Genomic DNA, 20,538 nt, shown 5'->3' on the forward strand with positions numbered 1-20,538 from the left:
GAATTTACATGGAATAGGGACTTCGTAACTTCAAAAGCAAGTGCCTATATTTTCTCACGGCTCTTCACCAGCATAAAGGCCAGCCAAGAACCGTTCAAAAATTCTCTCTTCCCCACATACTCGCCTATACAAACTCTGAAGCTCAAGCATGCACAAAGAGAGAAAATTAGGGTTTTGGCCAAGTAAACCCTAATTAACAAAATTACATTCGCTCAAGACGGAAATTTTGTCTCATAAAGACTTTTATTATCATGTCATTAATGTCTAACACAAAATCCCATGAAGTTCCAAAATCCAGAATCAATTCTAAGATCAGAGTCATAACAATCAAAGACTAAACGTCAATTCGAGGACTCAGCAAGTCTAGAAGAAAGAGTGGATTTTAATTTCGCGCTTGAATGATTTGTAACCATCTATATACTCATCATAGAACAATCAAGGTTCTACTATGAGTAGGGGACTTAATGTAGATGGTGAAATTTGGATAAGGAGCAAAAACATCATTTCGAGACCATAAACAAAACTCAACTCTCATGGGAGAGATTAAGCCCTTGGTCCTCAAGGCACTAACAACCACGATTTCTAGTATACGTCCCCGCGAGACATTGCTGGTCGTGATGTCGTGATTCCTAGCACACATCCTCGGCGAGATACTGTTGGTCACGTAGGTTCTGTAGAGCATAAAACGTCCCCAGTAGACTTATGAACCAGAACATCCACAATTCCAGCATGTCTTCGCGAGACAGAGCTGATTGTGATGTTATGATTTCTAGTATACATCCTCAACGAGATACTGCTGGTTATGTAGGCTTTGTAGATGCATAAAAATGTCCTTGGCGGACTTATGACCCATAGCAGAGATATGCATGTCTCCTATAAGCACGAATCACCCTATTTGAGATCAAGGACTGATTCCTAGCACATCATCGCGAGATACACTGGTCATGTCTACTCTAGGCTCTGACTCGACTTGCCGAGGCTTCATAATAATTCATAGGACATCCCCGCGAGATACGTTGGTTATTCTGCCTCTGGGCCCTTTCCACGGACTCCTAGAACATCCTTCTGAGATACACTGGTCATGACGGCCCCATAAATTCAGACACAATTGATTCCTAGCACATATCTGCAAGATACTCTAGTCAAAGACAATTGAGCCAAAGTCTCGCAGAGAAATTATCGGGCGTACAAAGCCCTTTCTCTCTCTTCAGGACGAGTCCCAGCCGATCACAGATAGATTCAGATCCGTTTAGAAAATCTTCGTAGAGATTTTCATCCGTCTGTAAAATCTCGGAGAGATTCAAATCTCTCTGCAAAATCCCAGAGAGATTCAAATCTATTCTCAAAATCTCAAAAAGATTCACTTCTCTCCTCAAAAATCTCAGAGAGATTCAAATCTCTCTGCAAATCTCATATAAGGCTGAATATTCCTCGTGGTAGGCATGAGCCTCATGTAGGAATCGAGTCTCCTCTCCACACGAATTCTGAGGCATCCCATGCCTTTTCACGTGACTCATCCTAGTCATTCTTACAAATCGGAGAATATCTCTCTATCTTGACCAACTCGGCTAAAGAGAGAATATTTATCTCCCTCAACACGTCATCATAAAGGATGACTCAGCATCACACAAATGGGGGGATAACAATTAGGGTTTTGGTTTGGCGGTCTACGACACATGTGATAAATACCCAGCTTATTTCTCACCGCATAAGATAGTAAAGGCGGTGGAATAATGAGATAAACTCAACCTAGTTTATCTCTATTTTTTAAGAGACGGGACAATTTCTCCGCACGGCACGGAAAGCAATCCTTATCTTCACCGACCTAAGATTAGAGAATTCAGCTAAAAATAGGTGCTCTATTTCTCCAAGATACAAAAAACTTTATCATAACCTCTCAGAGCAATTCTTCTTCAAACCCTAGAATTCTCTGACCTCTCTCTTCATTTGCTTCCCTCCCTAAGACCAGCCCTAAATCTCTTCCTTGTGACTGAAGAAGCCTTTGAACGACCACTGTGCGTGGTTTAGGCAAAGACTGTTCGTGCTCAACCTCCCGTAACTCACTTTCAGAAACCTTAGAATCCCACTTCTAACCTCCCATATTATCACACCATAACACATGCATCCTTGGAGATGAGAAATGCAGTTCACTGAGAAGATATTGAACCCAAACTAATTCTGAGATGGCATCTGCTAAGGCACAATATTCAGCCTCAGTGCTTGATCAGGAAACAGTCTTCTGTTTTCTAAAGTACCAGTATATGAGATTAGGACCAAGAAAAATTGCCAAACCACTATTGGACCTCATGTCAGTGATGTCTCCTGCCCAATCAACATTAGAGTAGGCTTGTAACTGAAGAGAGATAGACCTTTTAAACTGCAAAAGTACCAACCAAGTATCTTAAAATCCCCTTAACAACTGACCAATCTGTAGTGGAAGGATATTGCATCTTCTGACATGCTTTCGTTAACTGCAAAAGCAATGTCAGGTCTAGTGATGGTGGCGTACTGAAAAGTACCAACTGTGCTTCTATAAACAATAGGATCCTCAAAAGGTGTGTAGTCAACAACATTAGAAGAATGAAAATGAGTTGCAGATCTCTTAGCAGTAGTCATTTTGGTTTTAGCCAGCAGATTAGTTATATACTGCTCTTGGTAATAGCACACCTGCAGAATTCCTTGTAGCCTGAATGCCTAGGAAAAAATGCAACTCACCAAAATATTTTATTGCAAATTCCCTGCTCCAAGCAGCAATCAAAGATTTTACAGCAGCTGGAGAACTTCTTGTGACCAAAATGTCATCAACATTGATTAAAATGTAAAGAACTGAAGTAGATGTCACTCTAAAGAATAAAGAGGTATCGGTTTTAGAAGAAGAAAATCCATTTTTGCTGAGAATTTGACTCAATCTTTCAAACCAATCCCTTGGAGCTTGTTTCAAGCCATATAAAGATCTTTTGGGTTTGCACACATGACTAGGAAATAGCTTATTAGTATATCCTGGTGGCTGCACCATGTAAACATCCTCATTCAAATAACGTGCAAGAAAGCATTTTTGACATCCAGTTGTTTAATCTGCCAGTTTTTGTGTAGAGAGATAAAAAGAATAATTCTAACAGTTGTTGGCTTAGTTACGTGATTGAAGGTGTCCTGCTAATCAATTCCTTCCATCAGATTATAGCCTTTGGCCACCAGTATGCCCTTATACCTTTCAATGGAACCATCATCTCTTCTTTTTATCCTAAAAATCCATTTGTAACCTCTGACTTTTTATCCTCCAACGGCAACAACCAATTTCCAAGTCCTATTTTGTAACAAGGCGTTGATTTCTTCATCCATGGCATCCCTCCAATTAGGATCTTTGCAAGCTTCAGTGTAACATGTAGGAACTGTTATATCTTCACAGACTGATTGGACTTCTGAAGCATAAATCCTTGGTTTTTGAAAAAGCGGGGGTCTAACAATACCACCGAATATTTCTCTTAGCAATATGTATGGACTAACTCCGAAATACTTTGCTAGAGAATCAACTAGACAGTCAGACTCAATCTAGATTAAAGTATCTCAAGGAGTTAATATCTCTCACTTGTTTTGATTTACTCAAGCTAAAACAATAGCGAGTCTTTAATCAAACACAAGGAATAACTTGGACGGTACCAAAGACCAATGTCCAAGGATCAATCAATATCAATCAACAACCAAAGGTTGGATTTCCAATTGATGATCTTAACGCACAACCTGTATTATTTCAATTATATAAAATATAATGTGGAAAAGAAATAACACAGACACCAGAAGTTTTGTTAACGAGGAAACCGCAAATGCAGAAAAATCCCGGGACCTAGTCCAGATTGAATACACACTATATTAAGCCGCTACAGACACTAGCCTACTACAAGCTAACTTCGTACTGGACTATAGCTGAACCCCAATCAGTCTCCCACTGATCCAAGGTACAGTTGTACTCCATACGCCTTTGATCCCAACAGGACACTGCGCACTTGATTCCCTTAGCTGATCTCACCCACAACTAAGAGTTGCTGCAACCCAAAATCGCAGACTTGATAATAAACAAATCTATCCCACACAGAAAAGTCTATCAAAGGATAAGTCCGTCTCCCACAAAAAAACCCTAGGTTTTGTTCCGTCTTATGATATGAAATCAAGGTGAACAGGAACCAATTGATAATCCGGTCTTATATTCCCGAAGAACAACCTAGATTAATTAATCACCTCTCAACAATCTTACTTGAATACACAAGAGGATGTCGAGGAATCACAAACAGTGAGACGAAGATGTTTGTGACTTCTTTATCTTGCCTATCGGAGAACTCTCACGATCTCAAGCCAATCAATAGATTGTACTCGTACGATAGAAGATGCAAGATCAGATCACACAACTACGATAAAAGTAGTATCGGTCTGGCTTCACAATCCCAATGAAGTTTTTAAGTCGTTAACCTGGTTTTTAGAGAAGAAAACCAAAGGTTAGAGGAGAATCGACTCTAGCGAGCGCACTAGTATCACACAGACATGTGGGGATTAGTTTTTCCCAATGCTAGATGTCTCCTTTATATAGCCTTCAAATCCGGGTTTTGCCTTAGTTACAAAGCAATCCGTATTCACCGTTAGATGAAAACCTGATTCAGATTCAAGCTAATATTTCTCAATCGTTAGATCGAAAACTTAGCTTGTCACACACACTTGAGATATACATTTTACTGGGTTTGTGAAAACCGTGCCAAACGTGTACGTGTATGTTGGTTCAACATAAAAGGTTAACCATATGAGCATTTCATATTAACCTTGTTCTTCTTCACCATAACTAGTTCAATTAACTCAAATGAACTAGTTAGAGAATTGTTCAATTGCTATGAGATCTTATGTAACTACACAAGACATAATTGAAACAAAGATGATTCGATTCGATGAATCGGCTCATGAACTTTATAGCCACGGTTTGCATAAAGCATTCCTTAGTAATTTAAGTTTCATGTTCAGAGCACATCTTTAGATCATAACCACTTAAGTTCACAAAAAAGTTCGCGGACTTAAGATAACCGGCAGAGTTTTCCAAACTCAGCAGAAAATCTCGGCAAAGAGACTTCCGCCAGTTCGCGGACTAGTTTCACGGACTAAACACGCAAACGAGTTTTTGGAAATCCCAGCAGAAATTCTCGGTAAGAGAACTTCCGTCAGTTCGCAGACTGGGTTCGCGGACTTGGCAAAACCAATTCCTCCGGTTTCACTCAATCAACAAAGTTCGAAAACTTTGTATTAAGGAATAAGACTTATGCACATATGTGTTACCACACAATGCTTATATCCATCATTGGTTATATAGACTTAAACTCTTATTCCAACCATTGAAACATTCTCAGAGGACGTTATTCGTTATTCACAGACCTTTCTCGCCAGAGCAATTTCCAAAGTAATTGAAAATTTTCATGACTTTCGTCACTTGGTGAAGATAAACCAGATCAAAGAGAAACGCTTTACCAACACACGATTTCGAGAAAAAAATAAGTAGAGTATACTCAGCTCGAAATGTCAAATGTGTATGATCCGGTCTATATAGCATACGACTTTTGTCTCATAAGAAGTAGGAGATAGAACAGATAAACTTTTGAGTGATAGATAAGTTCAAGTCTCCACATACCTTTTTGTTGATAAAGTTCCACGGTTCCTTGAGTAAATCTTCGTCGTTGTATGATGAATCGCCATGAAGTCCTTGAGCTCAACTACACTTTTCTATCATAGTCCGAGACTTAGATATAATAGACTAGAAATCAAGACTCATAGTTTTGATCACTAACATTGACAAACATGCTTGATATAGCAACGCATGCGAGGTCGTCCGAGCTATGCTCTAACAGTTTTGGCTTGGTAATACCCATTTTGCCTCTTGTGTTCATTGGATGTGCATTGGTGAATACAAGAATAGTAATTGGAGTGGCTGAAGAAGTATCAGATGCAGAAGGAGGAACAATTAAAAGTGTTGGTGTCACATCTACCTCATTAGAAATAGCAGGTAAGCTTGAAGGAGATGATAATTCAGATGCAAGTAGAGTTGATGATGTGACAGACATAGTGGGAAAGGCGGCACCAATTGTCTCAGAAGTGAAGAAATATGCATTAGGGAACTTTCCTTCATCAAATCTAACATCTCTAGATATTATAATTTTTTTGGTATTAGTATTGAAACACTTATACCCTTTGTGCATATGATTGTAGCCTAGAAAGATACACTGCACAAATCTAGGTTCAAATTTGTGATGATTAAAATTTCTCACACAAGGATAACAGGTACAGCCAAATGTGTGTAAAAAAAATGGTTTGAGATGAAATAAGCATTCTAAAGGAGACAATTAATGTAGGTTAGGTGTTGGAAGTACGTTAATCAGGAAGTTAGCAGTTTCAAAGGCATATGACCAAAAGGATAAAGGAATAGAGCCAAACCAGTTTCAACTATATGCATATGTTTCCTCACAGCCGTGCCATTTTGAGCATGAGCATGAGCATGAGGACAAGAAACTCAATGTCATATGTCGCTAGAATCAAGATAAGTAGAAATTGTTATATATTCACCTCCCCAATCAGATCAAAAAAATTTAATCTTTCTATTAAGCTGGTTCTCAATAAGATTTTTGAATTTAATGAAAGTTGGAAGTACTTTTGATTTATAAGCAAGAGGATACAACCATCTGAATCTGCTAAAGGAATCAATAAATGACACATAATACTTGTATCATTCACAAAACATAATGGTGATACCTAAACATCTGAATAAACTAAATCTAAAGGACCATACACATTATTGGTTGAACCAGTAGGATAAGAAAGAGCATGACTCTTAGATGACTGATAAGAAGTTTTTTTTTTTTGCTTAACAAATAAAAATTATATTAATAACCAAAGGAGTTAAAAAAGTTACAAATCAAATGTAATTAGAAAAGAGAACAAAACTGGAATGCCATATATGGCATTTTTATCTAGCAAAATCAAAAATATGTTTGATCTGGATATTCCAGAGAGCTCAAGAAAGAAGGTTTACTATCAAAGATTCTTTGTTCTCCTCTACTTAGTGTTGCTCCCCTTTTTTCCATTTTGTCAGCAGACAAATTCACTTCTCTGTAACTATGAGTGAAACTCCAAGCAGACACTGCTGTACAAATATTTTCCCATCTTGTAATTGCAAACCATGGAAGTTTCTGACTCTGGAATGCATTTATGACAGCTTTAGAATCTGTTTTGAAGGCAAGATCATGGAACCCATGATGAATAGCCCACTCTCCTGCAATTAATACTGCAAAAACCTCTGCATAATAATTGGTAGATATGCCCAGACCACCTGAAATAGCAATCACAAATTCACCTGTGCTAATTCCTCCCATTACCCCATAACCAGCAGTACATGGGTTCCCCTAGAAGCTCCATCATATCATATCAGTAATTTCCCCTGTTCTGGTAACTAAAAAAACACTTCTTTTATGATCATACTCTTTACCCTCTTTGTCTTCAATCCAAAATTCTTGAGCACCTGTAAATCATATTGATTGTTCCACATATTTGTTGTCAATCTGAGATCACTGTCTGATGTTGCTTGCATTATCTTCTTCTTGACATTCTGATCACATTTTCCTTTATCAAATATACATTCATTTCTCAGGAACCAGAGTTCCTTCATAGTTATAAATGAAGCCAATATCCATATTTCTTTTATAGCAGGACTCTTTTTATTTGCAAACTGAAGAACATCTTCAAATGATCTTGGATTTATGACATTGAATATTCCACCAAGCCAACTCCAAATGATCTCACTATAATTACAGTACCAAAGAATATGATCTCTTGTTTCCTCCTCTTTCCCACAAAATATGCATCTTGATACCATATTAAATTTTCTATTTTTCATATTGTCATCAGTTGCACATATATTTCTAGCTAATTTCCACACATTACTAGATATACTAGGATGCACAGATTTATGCCATACCTTTTTAATCCAATGTAAAGAGGGTAATTTTTGCCTAATGGATTCCACTGCTGATGATACTGTGAAGCTTCCTGTGATAGTACCAGTCCATATTCTCTTGTCTCTGCCTCCACTGATTACTGGTAAGTCATTTATTTGAATCATCTCCAGGAGTTCAGTTGGCAATATCCATTCACCATCTAAGAGAAAATATGATACTTTCATGTTTATAAGAGTTTTCTAGATACACTTCTTGCAGAGAGTTCTCCAGCACCCATTTATCCTTCCAAGCAAAAATATTTCTTCCATCTCCTACTACCCATCTTGTGTTTTCCTCCACATCCCCAAGTATCCATTTTATTCCTAGCCATATAAAAGATTTCTTGTAATATGTTATCCATTCACCATCTTTATTTTTAAACTTTGATTGAAATTTTTTTGACCAATCATTTGTATCATTTTGAATCCTCCAGAATAGCTTCATTAGCAAAGCTTTATTGATGATCTCTAATCTTCTCAACCCAAGACCACCTTCACTTATTGGAGCACATGTTTTATTCCATTAGAGTTATCATTTTTCTATTTGCAGGGTCACCTGACCATAAAAAGTTCCTAATTATTCTTTCAAACACCCTTATTACCCTCTTAGGCCACTTGTATACTGACATTGAATATATAGGCAAGTTGCTTAGTACAAACTTAACCAGTATTAGTCTTTCTTGAAATGATAGTATCTTACCTTTCCATCCTGCCAATATCTCCTGCATCATATCCACAACACTCCATACATGGTGAAATTTTATACTACCTTGCACCAGCATTACCCCCAAGTACTTATCTGGAAAGTCAGCTAATGTAACATTACATTCTTCATAAATCTTCAATCTTCTACTCTGACTTGTGCCACCAATGAAACATTTGCTTTTCTCCAAATTTACTTGTTGGCCAGAAGCATCTTGGTATGTATTAAGCAAACTCATTAATTTTCTGACATTCCTTTTTTCACCATTACAAAATAGAAATATGTCATCAGCAAAAAATATATGTGAAGGTTGAGAACCCCCTATTTTAACTATTGCTTTCAAACTTCCATCTTGGATCATTTTAAAGATATTTCTACTAAGAACATCTTCAGTTATGACAAAAAGAAGAGGGGACAGAGGGTCACTCTTTCTTAAACCTCTCCCAACTTGAAAATATCCTTCAGGGCCTCCATTGACTAAAAATGATATTCTAGCTGATTGAAGCAATACTTTTAACCAGTGCAGTCCTTTATCTGAGAAACCAAACTTGCTGAAAACTTGAAACATAAACTTCCAGCTAAAAGAATCATATGCTTGAGTAATATCACGCTTTAAACCAAAATTTCCTTCTCATCTCTTAACTTCAATCTCATTTATCATTTCAGATGCTAATGCAATTCGTTCTTGTATTGTTCTACCCTTTATGAAAGCTCCTTGTTGAGGTGACACTATTTTGTTTATTACCTTCCCCAACCTTGTAGCCCATATTTTGGTGAAGATTTTAAAGCTGAAATTCATAAGACCAATCGGTCTGAATTGTTTTTTTTTTTTTCCATTGTTCACTGTAGGTAACAGCTTCAAGAAATTAGCATTTAATCCAGTTGGAATGAAGATTTTAACTCCAGCAAAATTGTATGGCCTTTGTTAACTCAACACCAATTATCTCCCATGAGAATCTATAAAACCATCCTGCAAATCCACCAGGACTGGGAGCACTCTCTGGATTCAATTCAAAGACTGCAGTTTTGATTTCTTCATCAGAAGGAATGGCATCAATCATGTTGTTGTATTCTCTTGTCATCACCTTGGGAATATTTGAAAATATGCACTCTTCTATATTTACCTCCTGACATTTAAATTTTTCTTCAAAGTGATTGACTAACTCATCTGCTATTTCTTTTTGATATGTGATAATAACTCCTGCAGTATTTTCCAATTCAGTTATCAAACTTTGTGTTTGTCTTAATTTCATCTTGATATGGTAGTATTTTGAATTTGATGCACCTTCTTTTAACCACATCACTCTTGATTTCTGCTGGATAATCTCCCTTTGTTGTTGAGCAAGTACTTCTTGTTTACCCCTTGCAGTTACAAGTTTGTTTAACAATAAGTTGTCTGAAGGATTCTTATATGATGTTGCTGTATCTTCCATTACTTCATCTTCTACTATCCTCAGCTTCTTATTAAGATCTTCAAAAACTGACCAGTTCCACTCCTTTAAATCTGTTTTCAATATTTTCATTTTACTCATGAAAACAAAAATGGGATTACCTTCCATGTTTTGTTCCCAAGACTTTATAATAATATTCAAGAATTCAGGATGAGATTTCCAAACTTTTAGTGCTCTAAATGGAGTATTCTTTGGTTTTGGTATATCATCATTTCCTCCATATAAATCACTATGGTCTGAAATACCTCTCACTCCAACTTTATATCCCCAGCTTGGAAAATTTTCTAACCATTTATCATTAAAGACAGCTCTATCAAGGTTGCAAACAATTTTCTTTTTTCCAACTCTGTTATTACACCAAGAAAAGTCTAAGCCGGTTTTAGGTGCTTGAATCAAACCACTACTATGAAGACAATTATTAAACTCCAACATGTATATCATCAAAGGCCTTAGTCCACAATTCTTTTCATCTTCTCTCATTACTGTATTGATTTCTCCCATCACTAACCATGGTTTATTCAGAGTACTAATTTCAACCAAAACATTCCATAAGCTTCTTCTATTTATTGTTAAAGATGCAGCATTCACTGAAGAACAAAGATTAAGTTCTTGGTTATTATGCCAAGAAGAACAAAGTTGAAGTTAATTGAGAATCAATAACCTCATTCACTGAAGAGAGAACATGCTTGAGAGTCTGATATGCTGGATGGCCAAGCTTATTATGCCAACTTGCTGATGAAGAAAGTCCAGAAGAAAATGCTTGCTTGAGTTGATCAGTGGTGAACTCCATGTGATACAAGCCATCTTTAACAGGACCATGGAGAAGGACTTTGTGGCTAACCAAATCTTTTACAAGATATTTGTCAGAATAAAATTCAAAATAACAATTGTTCTCCTTAGTAAATTGAAGCACAAAGATTAAGTTCTTGGTGATAGAGGGCACATGAAGAACATTAGAAATAGTAAATTTAAAAAATTCAGTATGTAATGTAGAAGAGCCAACATGAGTTATGGTCAAACCTGAGCCATTTCCAACTTTCACTTGATCAGACCTTGATATTCAGAGTGCAAGTTAAGATTAGATAAATATGAAGTGATGTGTAGCTCCTGAATCAGGTATATAGGCAGCAGAAGAAGAAAAAAAGCACCAAAATCATCATGATAATAAACAACAAATGCTTCAGGTTTAGGGTTCCAGTAGTCATCAAAATCATCACCATGAGAATCATTAGAAGTATAGTAAGCTAGCATCATTGAGTTATCACTAGGTGCATATCTTTATCTACATTCTGGAGCTAAGTGACCTGGCTTCTTACATTCAACATAGTGATTATATTTTGGAGGAGGAAAGAAGTTATTGGAATTTCCTTGACGACCAAACCTAGCACCATTCCTTCCACCTCGAAAACCTCCTCTGAATCTTCCACCATTTCTATTACCTCTAAAATAAGAACTACCAGTTCTTCCAAAATTAGTAGGATGAGAAGAATTGTACCAGGATTGATTTCCATAATAGGATATATCAGATTGGTGTGGATAATCATTGTGCGTATGAGTATTGTGTGAATAAGTATGTGAACTTGGATATTGGGGATCAAACTAATGTTAACTTGGAGAGGATTTTTGTTGTTGTGTCACATTAGAAGAAGCAGCATTAAGATCAAGTTTAGATTCAACATTAACTCTAGCTTCTTCAGACAACAATAAACCTAAAATTTCTGAGGATGTAATAAGATTTTCATTCTTGAGTTGTTGAGTGCATATTGAAGTTTTAAAGGCATTGAACTCAGAAGGCAAACCTTGAAGATTATGAATTACTAAATCTTCATCAGACACTGTGATGTGAAATTGAACGCGCCTTATTGAAATAAACTAACATCGAGTCTGAACTTTTCTTTAAACTAATCAAACCAGTTTTAAGTTGTAAAAGACGAGATTTAGTAGTAAAATTATAGTTTTGCTCTAATCTATTCCAGATCTCATGAGAAAAAGTACAACCAATAACTTAAGAATGAATTTCCTCAGTGCAAGCAGAAAATAACCAAGATAAAAGAGCAGAGTCTTGATTTACCCTATAAGTGTGTGCTGGATTTGAAACAAACTCATTATCAGAATCAGAAGTCAGGAGTATTGACAATAGAAACACCAACAGTGGATGTTCGTCGAAGATACTTCACATGACAGTGAAAAGAGCCATCTACAAATCGAGTAGATTATAACTTCATAGTAATGGAGCAATTTGAGATTTCCAGAGAGGATAGTTAGTTGCAGATAACTTTGATGGAGGTTTGAATGTTAATGGGATGTGTTTATCAAAATTAGCCATCGTAGATTGAAGATGAGATTCGAAAATTCGAGTGGATTTTAGGGTTTTGAGAATGTGTCTGATTCCAAAGATCACTATAAATTCTCCACGAACCTGTATGCCAAATATCTAAATTACCTAGAAAATTCTATGATCCAAAAAGATTTGGATGTGCCAAGAGCACGACCAAATCATCAAGTCCCATGTGCCGAAGGCGCTCGAGAGGTTGATCCCAGGCTGAAGGCCTGGGTGATGCCCTAGTTCCAATATAGAGATTCTAGTGTACTACATTTTCTTCTCCTCTTCTCTCTAATCTAAGTTCGTTCAACTGGAAGCATTGCCCTCACCAAAACATGCTGCCTAACACAGTCATTCCCCCTTCTCTGATTATGTTTTTTAAAAAGAGACATGCTGTCTAGATTTAGATCAGAATTTAGAAGCAAAACGTACACATGCCTGTACTGTTGTACCTACTATTACTTTTGCTACTAATAATAATGGTGATAAGAAATTTCAGTAAAACTTACTTCTGAATGGTTCAAAATTCACACACAAAGATTGGTGTTCCCCCACATAAACAACTAAGAGAAACGAATCTATTCTGCTACACACTAATAAAACTTTATTGTCCACCATCAGTTTCACTCAACAGGTCCAGTCTACAGCTTCATCGCTTCTTTTGCAGTTCAGGATCACTGGATCAAAGTTAAATTAAAACCAGATTCCTTACACCAAAAAAATGAATAGATAACAACGATTTTTCTTTGACAAGAATCAATCAATACCTTCGAATGTGGTCAAGGATTAGAAGCCTAGGTCCAGGAGGGATTCTCACATCTCTAAGAGCACTGCAACAAATTAAGACAAGTGAAGAAAGTTGTCATTATATTTCGCTTATGCTAGGAACACGTGCACAAATGAAAAAGAAAACGTTATCTAACTTCACTCAATAATACTTGCCTATCTGTAAGCAAAGGAATAGTACTGTCTGTTAACAAGCCTTTCTTGAAGTTCTTCTCGTAATTCTGGAGGCCAAGATTTGACAACATGCCTCTTGTTCTGGTATAAAATGTATCCTCTACAGGTGGCTGAGAGAACTTTTGTCCTAGCTGCATAGTCACAAAACAAAACATTACATAGATACTCAACTTTTGCACACTAAACTGTGGTGGGTACATGCTAAGAAGAATTCGGCATCACCATGATTAGCAAAGGCAGAATTCCATTCTACATCAGTGACATGTTTACTCTTTAAGATGCTAGAAAATGAACATTGATACGCACTCTAGTACACTAACAGCAGATACTTAGCAGAACAGAAAAAGAAGACCTTCAGCAGTTTCTGAGTTTCCCAAATCTCACCAACTCAAACAAAATGCTGATATCATACCTTGGCTAGTTAGCATTCAATCAGTACCGTCGCATGCCAAAGATCATAATATATAAATTCTATAGGCAAACTTAATTATACCACTTACACGTTAACCATCAGTGTATTCAAACATAGAGACTATACAGTGGTTACGTAATCTAGTTGCTTAGGAAGTCCAGCCAGAGAAAACTATAACAATGTCCTGTTTATAAGGATGTGTTGGACAAACTGAACTAAGACAGCCCTCAAAAACAAAAAGTAGTAACATTTTACGGGAAGAAGACTTCTAAACTCACAGCCAGTACCACGACCTACTCCTAAAGATATTTTAGAACAGCTCCAATACATTAGAAGGTTTGCGATACCCGCACAAAAGACACATAGCATATTCAATATCTGCACAATGTGCAGCAACATTATTCATATTTTGAACGTGTCAGTTCTCTAAATCTTTAGCTCACATTTCACATAACAAGAAAATAAGGTATCTAAGGGACTAATTTATGTTGTAAGCATTATGTTAAATAGATAATAATTGTAATCAAAACCTTAGCGTAACTGAAAACATGTTTGTCTTTAATAAACTAACAGCAGAGCTTAAGAACCGAAGAAGACTGTCACTAGTTTCTAAATTTCCCCAATGTGAACAATTCAACCAAAATGCTGATATCAATGACTTAGCTTATTAGTATATTATTAGCACTATGACAAGATCATGCTACGAAATTGAAACAGAAATAAACAGTCATATCTCTGAACTATCTATATATGCTCAACCGGAGAGTCGAGACAATGGGTTATGCATGACCTATACTATTTAATAGATTTAAAGCATCCTGTTTTACAGATATCAATCATAAAGATTATCACCTAGTGACTTTTTCAGAAATGAGACAGCATGAAAATATGATCATCTCTGACACAAGGTACGTATTCTGCCCCAGATATGCATTGTTTATAATGAAAGGAGTAAACATCGAGAGTTTAGACTGTAGCTTGGTACAAAAATATAACTAAACTCCTTCCCACGTTTGCTCACCTGGAAAAGACCACCTTGGACAAGCGCAAAGAATACCCCCGATGTGACTGCATTGGTTGCCATATTAGGACCTCCCATGCCACTGACCAATGAAAACATGGCTCCGGAACCAAAAGCTGCCACCATGCTGCAAAATGAATCCTTTCATTCAATTAAGTGTTTCAAGATGATGACCCACATTTACATTTTCGCAAGAAGAAAAATAACTAAAACCAGTTTAACTGTCAATTGCTATCAAATCATGGACCCCCAATGCCTTTTAACAACCAGCACCATCCAGTTACCAATATCTTGGTATAACATTGGGGCAACACAGAAATCCTTTAAATGAATTCAGTGTGTCTATTCATATATTGGGTATCTACATGAATCACTTGCAAAACTTCAATGCTATCGTCTTTTAAATACCTGTGAGACTTCTCAATCGGGCCTAGCAGTCCACCTAAATTCAATATGTAATCATTTGTTTTCACAGTTTTTAATCAGTCGAAAATTAGGTTAGGTAGTGGGTTAATAGCTTGTTTACCTAGTCTGAACATCCTCTTTGCCTCTAATTCTCTTCATCACACAAGATATACCAGCGTTAACGCCGGTCATCACAGCAAAATTACGGGCTTGTACCAATGGACCACCGCTAAGAGCCTGCAAAAATCAAATAAACATAATCAATCAGTCAAAGAAAACTTCCCCTGGAAAAAGAAAAAGAAAAAAGAAGATCAATTTAATTTTGACAAAGAAACCTGAGCTTGTTGGAAAGAAGCCATGGCTTGAGAACCAGCACCAGCAGGAGGTGTTGGAAGCACAGAAGAAGCATCATTAGTAAGTGTACCCATGAATCCACCAATAGCAGCACCTTGAATAGAACTTGTGATAGTAACAACAGCAGCTTCAACTGGTAATGATTGTTTGGTTAACCAACCACGGAATCCAACTTCTAACTCTTTGTATTTCGTTTGAAGCACAGTAATTGGATTACTATTGGGTGGCATCAACACCATCGTTCCTCCTTCTTGTTTTCTTCCCTCCATCATCAACTAACAAAAATCAATCTCTTACTCCTATTTTCTTCCTTTTTTTCTTCCCTAGCTAGGTGCAGAGAGAGACTAGAGAGAAGAAGAAGAAAAAGGGTGTTGGGGTTGGACTTGGAATGGATAACTCTAGTATATAAAGGAGGACTACGGGTACATTGGAAAAATGGGTTCAGGTGTGTTTTATAAATTCTAAGTAGAATAAAAGGGTGTAATAGAAAAATATTATATTTTTAGGACACAATAATCTTTTCTTTAATCATTTTTCAGAGGGAGTGAGAGAGATGCAGCGAAGAAGTGAATGGAGGGAGGAAGAAGGAGGCGTTGAAGTAGAAGAATCAATCATATCTGCATCTGATCAGAGGACTCTGTATTTGGTAATAAACCCTAACCTTCTTTTTTTAATTGAGTTTCATTAATTTATCTTCATTTTGCTTATGATTCTTCTTCTTTTTCTCCTTAAGGTTAATATCTTCATTGTGCAAACGGCTCGATTTCTGAATAGGTTCTCATTTCTATGTGAAGATAAACTATCAACCTTTCATAGGTATGTATAGTTTTACTACTCTTAAAATGTGTTTGATTTGATGACCAAAACACTTTTTTGGGTATTGAATTGTGTTGATGGGATTTTTGAAGGAGGATATCGCGATTGGATGCGTCTCTGACGCTGCTTGAGACACAGTTGAGGAGCATTATTGAAGACGAAGAAGGAAAAGAATCTTCTGCCAGGTGATTAATACATTTGTCTCTTACGCTGCCAGGACCATTTTAACTCACATTTGTATTCAATTTACTCTTGCTTGTTACTGGTTGTACATTACATGATGTGCATATGTTTGATGCACTCTGTAGCTGCATTTGTTGGGAATCTATTCTAGAGACTAAGGAATCAATGTAACTTTTTAGGACAATTGGTCTACTTACCCACTTGATTTCCAATTCCACAACAAATTGAACTTTAGTTATCAGATTGAAATCGTTTTCCAATATGACTCCACCTTAGTTAGTTAAACAAGTAAAACTTGGACTAAAATAGATTTATCTGCCTTTAAAACCAAAGAAACATTCTAGCTAGCCATACTTACCTTCTTATGCATGCCACTTCATAAGGTGTTTGTCAGAGACATTCTTCAACCATGAATCTTCTCTAGCTTCTTCAACTTCCTACTTGTCAACGTATGTCCAGTCTGAATGTCCCTTCGTATCCATATGCTTCTCACAGAATTGTTTGAAGCGAACCTATTAAATTACTATTGTTAGGTATAATACATGTTGAGTATGAATGCCCCTTCCAACACATGTTTTTCACAAATTGCATTCATACCTAAACTAAGAAAATATGCTTCAAAAGTGCAAAAATGACAAAGATGTTTGGCCGTGTATGTACCGGGAAAAGGGATACGAGATAAGTGTTTGTATTATATGGTTGTAGAGACTTTTGGTCCAGGTTCTAAACTTTTCAAAAGAGCTTAAAGACATTTTGGAGCTACCCTATGATATTGTTGATGAAGCGATGGATGAGAAAAGGAATAAAATTTTCAGAGATCTACTTTGAAGGCATTATGGTTATTCTTTTAAGCTGTTTGTGTTTTTTTAGCATCATTGCATTCACTTTACTCATTTTGGTATAACTTCAAAACACATCTTATAAGAATTAGTCATGACTCCTGCATTTCCGATCCTAATAGCTGGATTGATATGCAGTTGCACTCCATTTTATGTGTTACTCCCTCACATGAGAGCTGTAGATTGTCAGCTTTACCCGATAACCTTCAGTAGTACATCTGCAGCATGTGGTATCAATCTTGTGTACTCCAAATCTATATCCGTTATAATTTTATTTGGTCTATGCTTTTCATTTCATATACAGTATGTATGCCTTCATTCATTTATTTATGCCATATACAACCCATATTGGCAATCAGGTGACATTTCGTGCATTTATAGGATTGGCACCTGAACAAAACAGTCCACAATGGGTTGGCATCTCTCAAGTGAGCTACTTACTTATGGACGATTGTGACATTTGAATTTGTCTCAGAAACCATGTGATGTATCAGATGTGTAGTGTGTGGTGATCACAAATGTTTATACTGATCAGAACTTCAGGCTGTAACTTTTTCTGTTATAGATTTTGGGTATTTGTATATGTGAAAAAAAAGAGGTAATTTGGTGAGAATCACCTTATCAATAGATTGACTGTCTTTCTCTCAGAATCTTTTTGAGTTTATTAGATCTTTAGAGATAACAAGTGATGTCAAAAGAGTAGCATTAGATACCAAATTATTAACGGGTGGCAGGTATTGCTATTGTTTGTCATGTTGTCCAAATCTATTTGTAGAATGAAGGGCTGACTTAAGTAGGTTGTATGTTCAAGCCAGATGATTAACGGGTTGCTGGAAAGGAAAGGCCTCTTCCCGTGTTTCATTCGTTGAGAGGAGAGACAGTTGGCATCTCCCCTGATAGGGACAGGAACGGCTTTCGAGCTTACCTGTTACCACACATCTGGTTAAGGCTACCCAGGAATCACTAGTTACTGCTAGTTTTATGACCTAGTCATTGACCGGTCCACCCACTTGAAGTGGTTTATCGGGTGGTTTTTTTTTTTTTTTTTACTATACAGATGGTTTGCGCTATATAAAAACATGGTTTGCGCTTAAATCTACTAACCCCATCCGAATATTATGCTAAGGGATCTCTCATCTGAAAAACCAAATACCAATTTTACCCTTGAATTGTTCATCTTACGCTTATTACCCTTTACCCTGAAGTGGTTATGTTAGCTTTGAATAACACTTACAGTATCCCAACGAATCGAAACTTTCCACTGTCGGAAGGTTTTTTGAACTTTTCTTCAAATTTGAAAAAGTTTGTCGATCGAAATCTCAACCATCCTTTTATTTCTTATTAAAACAATGGAAAAAACGAACAGATTGACAATCAAAGTACTACTTCATCCTGGTTTGTTGTCGGTCCGAAAAAGGCTGGGAGAAACACCATTTTTGGCAAGTAGATGAAGGGAAAAGGAATAAATGGTACCAATACGAAATCCCGGGTGATTTCCCATCGTCTATTCGTCTTTAAAATTTTTGTCTTGAGTTGAATAATTTTGCAATATTTCTTTGGAATTTGGTTAATGGTGGCCATGGATAGTTGCAGGTTGTTCGTCCATTTGCTAAACAACCATATCGAACATGAAATTCGTATATTTTTAAAAAGTCATTCCAATGTTTAGTTCGGCCACTTAGCCTGATATCATGACGGACCCTCTTAATTTGACTAGTCAACAAAGGTAAATAAACGTCAGGATTTAGAAGAGTGCATCCCAACTCCCAAGCCGTTGATTCATTTGGAATGTTCAACAGAAATTGTTCATTGATTCAGGGCATTGGACGCACCTGTGTTTCGACAGTGATTTGTTCTATAAAGATCGAATATATCCGTTTAATTAAAAAAAAGGGATATGAGGTTTTTGTTATGTATTTTATGTGCCTTTAACTTGAAAGTACCAAAATCTGAAGAGATCAAATCATTTTGATTCCCTAACTTCCTCACTCGCACAGTGGTAACTAATTAACTGCCGCTCCCTCAATTTGAATCGTTGTCTTTTTATGTCAGTTATGTTAATTTGTGACGTTACCCATTACCTTTTAGTAGTAAATTAACAAAAACCAAACATTTGATTCTAGTTACAAAACGAAGGAGCAGGGATCACAGCCGAAGTGATTGGTGTTAAAACTACAAATCTGATGGAAGAATTTGTTTCAAATAAGGAAGCAATTGTTGTCATGGAATCAATTTCACAACATCCCAATTCACCCAATGACGTAGAACCTTCACGGCCTAATGTTGGTGGAACAGAAATTGTTATAGAGGAACAACAGTCAGATAAGTTCGATGACCAAGTTGATGAGGAAGACATTGAGGAACCACATTCAGTAGAAGGGACCCAAGAAATATCCGAAAAGAAGAAAATGACTAAGAAAAACGTTGTTAACTAATTGCCGCCACTTGAAGAGGTCGGTGATGGGCTACCCGAAAATAATGGTGAAGTCCTATTTGGATACGCAAACCACATCTCTGCCACCCTTGTAGGTCACAGGCATTGTAATTCGTTAATAGATTAAATCGATTAATATATGTTAATATATTAAGGTAATTTCTTGACACAAAACATTCAAATTAACAACGTTCGGACATGAATAAGTCTACTGAGTACGAACAATTGCCTCAAAAAATAAAAACCGTCAGATCTGACATCTGTCCCCTCGTACCAAACAAAATAGTTTTGGCCTAGTTCTTATTTAATGGACCTAGCAGAAAAAAAAATTTGTTATTAGTTGTGTTGATCGGCTTCTCTTTGTGTTCTTTAAGGAAAATAACATGATCATACTTATTCTTATGACTCATCCGACTGTGTTTTTTTATTCATAATAGATGATAGCCGAAACTTATTGAGCTACTAACAACGCTTTATACGAATGATTTTTGTTAAAGGGAGAGTAAAATGTGAACCGAGGAGCACAAAAATCGTTGTCGTCTCGTTAACTGAGACCACTCGATATAATTTTCCGATCTATACTGAAATACCCTTATATACCACATGTACTCCTCGCACACATT

General features: G+C 36.6%; 3 protein-coding genes and 1 non-coding gene across 6 annotated transcripts; 2 read left to right on the forward strand and 2 right to left on the reverse strand.

Moving 5' to 3' along the window:
- Positions 1–2,224: 2,224 nt before the first annotated feature.
- On the reverse strand, positions 2,225–2,616 carry LOC113273228 (uncharacterized mitochondrial protein AtMg00810-like). Its single transcript, XM_026522981.1, has 2 exons — positions 2,425–2,616; positions 2,225–2,377 (listed from the first exon to the last, which is right to left on the reverse strand). Exons 1-2 carry the CDS (start codon positions 2,614–2,616, stop codon positions 2,225–2,227), a joined length of 345 nt encoding a protein of 114 aa, XP_026378766.1.
- Positions 2,617–12,926: 10,310 nt separating this feature from the next.
- LOC113271447 (chloroplastic import inner membrane translocase subunit HP30-2-like) lies at positions 12,927–16,031 on the reverse strand. The gene is made up of 6 exons (XM_026521307.1): positions 15,625–16,031; positions 15,411–15,526; positions 14,885–15,011; positions 13,434–13,582; positions 13,259–13,321; positions 12,927–13,168 (listed from the first exon to the last, which is right to left on the reverse strand). Exons 1-6 carry the CDS (start codon positions 15,913–15,915, stop codon positions 13,141–13,143), a joined length of 774 nt encoding a protein of 257 aa, XP_026377092.1. The 5' UTR covers positions 15,916–16,031; the 3' UTR covers positions 12,927–13,140.
- A 32-nt stretch (positions 16,032–16,063) lies between these two features.
- LOC113271448 (WASH complex subunit 3-like) lies at positions 16,064–18,131 on the forward strand. Of its 3 annotated transcripts, XM_026521308.1 has the most exons (6): positions 16,064–16,088; positions 16,183–16,289; positions 16,377–16,459; positions 16,552–16,644; positions 17,620–17,711; positions 17,841–18,131. In XM_026521308.1, exons 1-6 carry the CDS (start codon positions 16,079–16,081, stop codon positions 17,873–17,875), a joined length of 420 nt encoding a protein of 139 aa, XP_026377093.1. In that variant the 5' UTR covers positions 16,064–16,078; the 3' UTR covers positions 17,876–18,131. The 3 variants fall into 3 exon arrangements, with proteins under 3 accessions (XP_026377093.1, XP_026377095.1, XP_026377094.1); XM_026521310.1 differs by lacking the exon at positions 17,620–17,711; XM_026521309.1 differs by lacking the exon at positions 17,620–17,711 and having other exon boundaries at positions 17,863–18,131.
- Positions 18,132–18,339: 208 nt separating this feature from the next.
- On the forward strand, positions 18,340–18,463 carry LOC113276904. The gene has a single exon (XR_003324695.1). It is a non-coding gene; the product is annotated as a U6atac minor spliceosomal RNA (small nuclear RNA).
- Positions 18,464–20,538: the final 2,075 nt, after the last annotated feature.

This window comes from Papaver somniferum, chromosome 4, assembly GCF_003573695.1.
Source record: "Papaver somniferum cultivar HN1 chromosome 4, ASM357369v1, whole genome shotgun sequence".
Taxonomy (NCBI): domain Eukaryota; kingdom Viridiplantae; phylum Streptophyta; class Magnoliopsida; order Ranunculales; family Papaveraceae; genus Papaver; species Papaver somniferum.

Bases quoted from the DNA above. Each gene is read 5' to 3' on its own strand.
- LOC113273228 (XM_026522981.1), bottom strand. From the start codon at position 2,616: ATGACTACTGCTAAGAGATCTGCAACTCATTTTCATTCTTCTAATGTT. The intron at 2,378-2,424 runs GTCAGTTGTTAA...GTACTTTTGCAG, and splicing joins TATCCTTCCACTACAGATTG to TTTAAAAGGTCTATCTCTCT.
- LOC113271447 (XM_026521307.1), bottom strand. From the start codon at position 15,915: ATGATGGAGGGAAGAAAACAAGAAGGAGGAACGATGGTGTTGATGCCA. The intron at 15,012-15,410 runs GTAAACAAGCTA...TTCATTTTGCAG, and splicing joins AAAGAGGATGTTCAGACTAG to CATGGTGGCAGCTTTTGGTT. The intron at 13,169-13,258 runs GTATTGATTGAT...ACTTTGATCCAG, and splicing joins ATCCTTGACCACATTCGAAG to TGATCCTGAACTGCAAAAGA.
- LOC113271448 (XM_026521308.1), top strand. The intron at 16,460-16,551 runs GTATGTATAGTT...GGATTTTTGAAG, and splicing joins AAACTATCAACCTTTCATAG to GAGGATATCGCGATTGGATG. The intron at 17,712-17,840 runs GTATCAATCTTG...ATTGGCAATCAG, and splicing joins TAGTACATCTGCAGCATGTG to GTGACATTTCGTGCATTTAT.